This window comes from Columba livia, chromosome 14 (assembly GCF_036013475.1).
Source record: "Columba livia isolate bColLiv1 breed racing homer chromosome 14, bColLiv1.pat.W.v2, whole genome shotgun sequence".
In the NCBI taxonomy this organism is placed as follows: Eukaryota; Metazoa; Chordata; class Aves; order Columbiformes; family Columbidae; genus Columba; species Columba livia.
The window spans coordinates 557,831-565,409 of record NC_088615.1 but is presented as its reverse complement, the minus strand read 5'-3'; the positions used below and the strand labels follow the sequence as shown (position 1 = coordinate 565,409).

Genomic DNA, 7,579 nt, shown 5'->3' with positions numbered 1-7,579 from the left:
CGCCGCAGCGCTGTCGGGCGCTGCCAGCGGCTGAATTTTGGTGTCCTCGGCCCGACCCCCCGTGCAGGTCCCGCAGCCCCCGGGCCCGGCCCCGCCGCTCTGCTTTCACGGGGGAAATCGCCTGAGAAAGAGGATGGACGGACCCCCGAGTGACAGTTGGCGTGCGCATCTGAGAGCACTGGCTGCCAGGGCAGGGGCGCTGCACAGTGGGAACCCGAGCTCGCCATGTCGGGGTGCTTGATGCGGCGGCACCTCGGGGGGCCCTGCCCGCTCCCCGCGGGCTGCGGCGCAGCGTTGCCACACCACGGCACTGCTGTCGGGCTTGCACCACTCGTACAGGAACCACAAAAGACGTTTCCCTTTGATGCACTGTGGTTTGTTTGATTTGTCCCTCTGGCGTGTGTGAGCGGCATCGGTTCCCAGACAGAGGAGCCCTCCTGCGCGGGGCTGCGGGGGGGATTTTTGGTGATGGGCAAGTGGCCGGTGCCAGCAGCGGCTGGGCGTAGCCGCCCCAGACAGCCCGGCGGCAGGTCCTTGGGCAAGAATGGTCCCTCTGCTCCAGACTTCAGCTCGTGGGCTCTACCCACGGAGAAATGCTCCCTCCTCCCGTCCCTCGGGACCTGGGGCCTTGCGTCCCCCGGCGGCTCCGCGCCGGCCGCGGGAAGGGCAGGATCCGAGCGGGGGCACAGCCGGGGCTGCCCGGCCAAGCGATGCCCGCGCCGGGAGCAGCCCGGCCCCGACGGCGCGTCCAGCCGCCCGAGCGGGTCCTGGAGGTCGGGGGGGCCGGGACGTCCTGCTGCCCGCGCTGCCCCCGCACAGCACGCGTGCGCGGGGCCCGCTCCTGGCAGGCAGCGTGTAAGATGAGTGAAGAAGCGGGTGGTTGGGGGGGGCAGCGGGAGCGCAGGGGAAGCTCTGCCATCGAAAATCGCTCACTTGGGCAGTGGCGAGGCGGAGAGACAACCCCGAGCCGATGCCAGGGGCTGCCTACCTGCGCGGGGCGCAAAGATGATGGCCATGAACGCCAAGCAGCCGTTCGCCATGCACGCCGCCCTCCAGGAGCCCAAGTTCTCCAGCCTGCACTCCAGCGCAGAGGCGATGCGCAGAGTTTGCCTCCCGGCCCCGCAGGTATGTAGATGCAGCATAATTACCGCTTTAAGGCACATTTTCTGACAGGCACCGACTTAATGTTTTTTTCATGTCGCCAGAACAATCGCGCGTCTCGGAACCTCTCTCCCCCCTCTCCCGCTCCGTCTCTGCTCCACACGTCTGCGCGGGCAGCGCTGCTGCCTTCATATTAATTTTTATGACCTGAGCTCTGAGGAGGAATCGCGGTGCCGGGGCAGGTTTTTCATCCGGAGATGACAGTATTCCCCACTGACTCCACCATGCGCGTTCTTGCTCGCAGCTGCAGGGCAATATATTCGGGAGCTTTGATGAGAGCCTGCTGGCCCGCGCCGAGGCTCTGGCGGCCGTCGACATCGTCCCGCACGCCAAGGGCCACCACCACCACCCCTTCAAGCCGGACGCCACCTACCACGCCATGAGCGGCGTCCCCTGCGCCGCCGCCGCCCTCCCGCACCCCGCCGCGCTCGCCGCTCACCCGCACCCGCTCCCGCACCCGGCGCTGGACGGCGCGGACCTGCTGGAGCACCTCTCGCCCCCGCTGGCCGTCGGGGGCCTGGCCGAGCCGCCCGCCCTGGCCGCGCCGCTGCCGCCGCACCCGCTGGCCGCCGCGGGCCCCCTGGCCGTGGGCGTGGGCCCCCCGGGGGGCCCGGCGGTGCCGCCCGCCGCCCCCGAGCCAGAGTCGGACCCGCGGGAGCTGGAGGCCTTCGCCGAGCGCTTCAAGCAGCGGCGGGTGCGGCTGGGGGTGACCCAGGCCGACGTGGGGGCGGCGCTGGCGGCGCTGAAGCTGCCGGGCGTGGGCTCGCTCAGCCAGAGCACGATCTGCCGCTTCGAGTCGCTGACGCTGTCGCACAACAACATGACGGCGCTGCGGCCGGTGCTGCAGGCCTGGCTGGAGGGCGCCGAGGCCGCGCACCGCGACCGCGCCGCCGGCCCCGACCTGCTGGCGGGCGCCGAGCGCAAGCGCAAGCGGACCTCGATCGCCGCGCCCGAGAAGCGCTCGCTGGAGGCGTACTTCGCGCTGCAGCCGCGGCCCTCCTCTGAGAAGATCGCCGCCATCGCCGAGAAGCTGGACCTCAAGAAGAACGTGGTGCGCGTCTGGTTCTGCAACCAGCGCCAGAAGCAGAAGCGCATGAAGTACTCGGCCGTGCACTGACCGCGCCCGCCGTACCGGGCCCGGGCCCGACGGCGCGGCCGCCCCGCGCCCCCCGCCCCGCCGAGGCGCCCGGCCCCGCCGCCCGCCGTGGGACCGGAGCGGAGCGCGGCGGCGGGCGGAGGGGCGCGGGGCGGGGGGCCGGGCCGGAGGACGCGGCGTTTCCGCGGTTTCCCGGACTCCGCTCCGCGGCGGGAAGAGCCGTCCCGGGCAGCGCCGCCGAGCCCCGCTCCCCGCCGTCGGCCCGACGACCCCCGCCCCGTCCCACGCGCGGAGCTCCGCGCCAGCGCCGCTGCCCCTCCTCTGGAATAAAGCTTTATTTTTCAACCCGAAGCGACGTGTCTTTGCTCGCCGCCCCGAGCCGGCAGCGCCGGCAACACCGAGGAAATCATTTGCGAGCGCAAAATCAACGAAAAGCCTTCGGCGGGGCGACCCCTCCGCGAAAGGGGACGAGGCCTCGGCCCGCCGGGTCCCCTCGGAGCCACTAGCGCCCGCGGAGCGTGCCCGGCGGCCGCCCCCGCGGGCTCCGCTGCGCACCGGGGCGCGTCCCGCCCGCCGGATGGAAACAAAGTCTCCCTCAACAAAACCTATCGCAGGCTCATTTCTAATGCAGTTTAAAAGGGGAAAAGGCTTTTTATTTACGATTCCCAGAAGCACCTTAACGATTAAAAATTAATGATCGAAGCGCGAGCCTTCTCTGAATATTTCACTTTAGCATTTTAATGAATGACAAACATCAAACCTGAGAAGCGGGTCTCACTCTCCTCCCCCATTGGGGAAGGACCTTACAGATTCAGCCTTTTAATTGCAGGTCGCCGGGAAGCCAGAACGCTCCCTCGCTCCATGTTTTTCCAATCAGCCCCAATGATTTTTCCCCAATCAAATGTCCTTAAATAATAAATGCCCTTATGCCATTACATTATATTGTGGGTTCTGAAAATTTAAAATAAGGGTGATGCAATATTAATCATCTACTGTAGTATATAAAAGGGGCAGAAGGCAACTCAGACGGCGCCCTTCCCCGCCGCCCAGCTGGACTTCGCCAGATGCTCTCGGCCGCCCGGCTCCCGGTGCCGTGGGCGGGGGGCTCGGGGCGGGGGTTTTACCCGAACCAGCCAGGTAAGAGACATTTTCATCTCTTTCCTCGTCCCCGCGCATGGCTGGGACCGTCCCCGCCGCCTCCCCCGGGGGTCGCGGCCGCTCCGCGCTCCTGCGCCCGGCTGGGGCGGGGGACCGCCCGGTGGCCCGCGGGGCGTCCGGCTGCGGCGGGACGGGGCGGGAGCGGGAACCGGGTGGGAGCGGGGCTCAGGGCTCGGGCCGGGGCAGGAGCGGGGCTCGGGCCGGCGCAGGGGCCGTGCCCGCGCGGTGCCGCTCGGGGTCAGCAGCCTCGCACGGGAGGGCCCCCGGCAGTGCCGCCGCCGGGCACCGCCAAGGCACGGCGTCTCACGAGCCTCTTGTCTTCCAGCATGCGACGGAAATAGCTCGCACCTCCTGAAGCTGTCCTCACATGGGATTATTATCATTATCTTCCGCGGTTTGCGTTAAGCCTCGTCTGAGCCTGACTTGGCCTGTGTTCATGCCCACGGCTGCGGTGGCCGTGTCTTCTTGTCTGTTCCCTTCTGAAAGGGAAACGGCATCGTGCGTGTTCTTACCGTGGCAAAGGTGTCACTGCACTTTTACTTTCTGTGGCTGTTCTGGTTTTCCCTAGAGCTCCTATGTTTTTTGTGACAATTTTGTACCTGTCGCTTTTGGCTTGATCCAGAGAATGACTTAAAGATGCAAAACAAGTCCCAAATGAACGTTCACGAACCTGCAGTTACTGCCCCAGCACAATGCTCCTGCCCCTCCGCTGTGCTGACCAGGCGCCTGCTCCTTCTTGCTCGTCCTCGCTTATTCCCGGTTTCGCTCTGCGTGGAGATGGTGCTGCAGGGACTCTGCCCAGGTTTCGCTCTTTGCCAGTTCTGGGTTTCTTTTCACTTTGCATGTTCAGGTTTGTGCCTTGCTCTGCCCAGGTGCCACATACAGGACCTGATCACTTCTGCTGGGATTGTACTTTGGAGGTCAGGTACATGGTGTTTCAATCACTGTTGGTGCCTTAATCTTTCCCTGGGTTTGGCTCCCAAAGCTCTGAAGCTGGATAAATACACTGTGATACAGGAAACTCATCTGATCTTCCTGGAGCTGGGATTAAGTTCCTTCGGCTTCAATGGGAATAGTTCAGAACTGGTATTTATTGCTGAGGAGGCACAAGGAAGCAGCCTGAATTTTCTCCTTGGTGTAAGGAGTAGTGCCCTAAAGGCAGCGCCGAGAGGCGGGGGGAGGGCTCAGTGGGACCCCTGCCCGCAGCAGCTCAGGCCGGGCGGTGCAGCCCCCCAGCCCCACCGTCCTCTCTGCTGCAAGCGGGGGCAGCTCCAGCTTCTCTGCCCCCTCCACAAAGCCAAAGCACAGGCTGGTTTGGCTTCAGCTCGGAACTACAGAGGGAGTTTTGCTGGCTGCTGCTCTTAAGTGGTAAGATATGTATTACGACCCTGGGACTCTGTGCCCTGGGATACAGACAAATCCATTCTGTGCACGAGGCATCGCTCGCTGCTCGTTATCCATTGTGCTCTTAAAAGGATTCATGGCAAACCGCGTCCGGCCAAGCTGCCGCGCGAACCTGGTGAGCAGCTGATCCCTCCAGGTGTGTGAGCATCAAGACTCATTTTGTGGAGGGCTGGGGCTCCTCATCCTGCTCTGTGGGACCTACCCTGGGACACTTAATTCCTCAACAGCCCCCCACAAACCCTCCTCCCGCAGGTAAAACAAGAAATGCAGGCCACATGTGCTGAGAAATGGAATTCCCTTGTAGTGGCGGCTGGGGAAGGGGAAGGTGAAACTGCCGGGCTGGGGGTGGGCAGGGAGGTGCCCAGCAAACCCGTGTGTGTGAGACGAAGGTTCCGCAGGCAAACCCCTCTCGGTGGTTTTTGAAACATTAACAATTGATTTATTATTTTTTTTCCCCATTCTGTGCTCGTTCCTTGATATCCTGTTCTCTGTCTCCTGGGGACTGCACACGAGAGATGAAAGCACCGAAAACCAAACAAGCCATTGGCAGTGCTCACTCAATTGATTTTTACACAAAATTTGCCTTCATGCACGAAGGATGGAAAAATGATCCCATTAATAATGAATAACAAAAACAATTGCAGGGAGGAAATCAATAGAAGCACATCTGATATCACGGGAGCTGGGAGGGAGCCCTGGTACAACAGCCGGCGTGGGAGGGGGACGGGGGGGCACCAGCCTCGGGACGGGGCAGGCGGGGACGCGGCACTGGGGGCTTTGGGGCTGTGGGAGGTCGGGGGGCTGGAGTGTGCGGGAGCAAGGCAGCTGCTGCGGTGCAGATGTGACTGGTCACATCTCCGAGGCTGAAGGGTCTGGAGCCGTGCTGGCTCTGACCCCCTGGTCACTGCTCTCTGGGCGCCTCCAACCCCCCTTTGGGGTCAAACGTTACGTGTTCTTTCTCTCCAGGGGCACACGGGGAATGGGGACGTGGCAGGAGCTGTGTCACCCAGCCCATGGCAGTGGGGGCCATGGGGATGGGGGGGAGAGCAGACACCCCTGGTGCTGCCTCCCACCCTGCCTGGTGCGCAGCGACAGAGCCTGGTCCTAATGCGAGTTATGGTTTATAAATGTTTGAAGAGTGCAATATCTCTCAATTTACTCCCTGTCATAACAGGAAAGCTGGGAGGGAAACCAGGGCATCATCTGCCAAAAGAGCAAAGCATTTGGGTAGTGCGAGGGCACTAAATAATTCAGTACCTATTTATAAGTCTAGTGTTTTGTAATTTCAGTGGAACCATCTTGGTTTGACTCCACATGTCTTCACACTTGAAGGAGATGCTCCCAGCATGCAGGTGAGCTGAGCTCTGTCTCCGGGAGAGAACACCACAGGGAGCAGGTGGGGAGGTTAATCACACTGTCAGCATTTACTTGCTTGTTAAACTTGCATGAGTTTGGAGATCAAAATGGAGAGGAGATGTAGGGCAGGCGGATTTGCAGGGGGAACCTTTGATTTTCCTCCTCCTGAGGCTGATGCATCCAGCTCTGCTGAACCGCGCACACGAAAACGAGGTGTTTCCCAGCACAGGAGGGGAGCAGAGGCACCGCGGCCAGAGCCGGGCCAGCCCCGCCGCGCTGGGCCCGCCGGAGCGGCGCGGGAAGGGGCCAGGGATGCTCGGGGCTGCGGGAGGTGACGCTCCTTGGCCTCCCCTGGTGCAGACCCCATGGCCTGACAACAAGGGGTCCCACTGGCTTAGTTTTTGCGTCTCATTGCTTCTCAACAGCAGCTGGAGGTGTTCTCCAGGCTGGGGAAAGGTGGGACAGGGTCAGCATGGGGAGCTGGGTCATGGTCTGGCCTTTCAGCAAACACCCGCTCCCCAGGACCCCCTGCAGTACATGGACAGACGGACAGACAGCAGAGGCTCTGATGTCCTTGGCCCTGCCTGTGTTACAGTTCTGGGAAGGAGACAAGGAGGGATTGCAGCCGGTCGTGCTGTTCACACAAGATCTGTGCAGGGCCACGTGCAGAGCTGCGGTGCCTGTGACAGGCAGAGAACATCCCTTTCATCTCCCCCGTTTGAAACCCTGCTCCAGAGCTACCTGCGGGACAGCGCTGCACAGTGCACCCAAATGCACTGTATAGTTCACACAACGGGAAACACATAAAAGGATGTTATGCCTAGAAAAATCAGGAACGTATTTGGGAGAAGGATTACGTTTCCAAACCCGCTGTATCACGGGTGGCTAAGGCAGCTGCAGCTGGGCACCCCACATCAGCCACCGTTTGCCAGAACCTCAGGCATCTTTGCATGTCGCCCGGCAGGTCTCTCGGTTGGGTGCAGTCGCCCACAGCTCCCGATGGGCTCTGCTGGAGCAGCCCACCCAGCCCGGCCCTGGGCCTGAGCCCCGCGGCTCCTGCGAGGCACCTCGGCACCTGCCAGGAGGTCCCTGCACCGCGGTGCTGGTGTCCCTGTCCCCAGGCAGCGCTGTGCCGCGGTGCCACCGGCCCCTGCGCTCGCCAGCCCCGGCGCTGCTCCCACCGAGCCTGGGGCTCCGTCCCTTGCAGCCCTGCCCGCAGGAGCGAAACACGCCAGGGGCTGAGTCAGAGATGGCAGATGAAGTTGGATATCTCAGTTCTTTCAGTACATGCCTGTTTTTCCCCACATGCCAAAACAGATTAGTCTACAACCGTTACCACATGCCTATGAAAAAATAAAGCAAAACTCACAGATCCTCCTTTAAGTAATGTAGTGAGGACATATA

General features: G+C 62.4%; 1 protein-coding gene across 6 annotated transcripts; it reads left to right on the top strand.

The window, feature by feature from the left end:
- Positions 1 to 926: 926 nt before the first annotated feature.
- Positions 927 to 7,579, top strand: POU4F3 (POU class 4 homeobox 3). Of its 6 annotated transcripts, none has more exons than XM_065029383.1 (5): positions 927 to 1,125; positions 1,406 to 3,394; positions 3,741 to 4,217; positions 6,109 to 6,171; positions 7,140 to 7,579. In XM_065029383.1, the coding sequence occupies exons 1-2, from the start codon at positions 1,006 to 1,008 to the stop codon at positions 2,276 to 2,278; spliced, it is 993 nt and encodes a 330-aa protein (XP_064885455.1). In that variant the 5' UTR covers positions 927 to 1,005; the 3' UTR covers positions 2,279 to 3,394; positions 3,741 to 4,217; positions 6,109 to 6,171; positions 7,140 to 7,579. The 6 variants fall into 6 exon arrangements, with proteins under 6 accessions (XP_064885455.1, XP_064885451.1, XP_064885456.1 ...); XM_065029379.1 differs by having other exon boundaries at positions 6,771 to 7,579; XM_065029384.1 differs by lacking the exon at positions 3,741 to 4,217.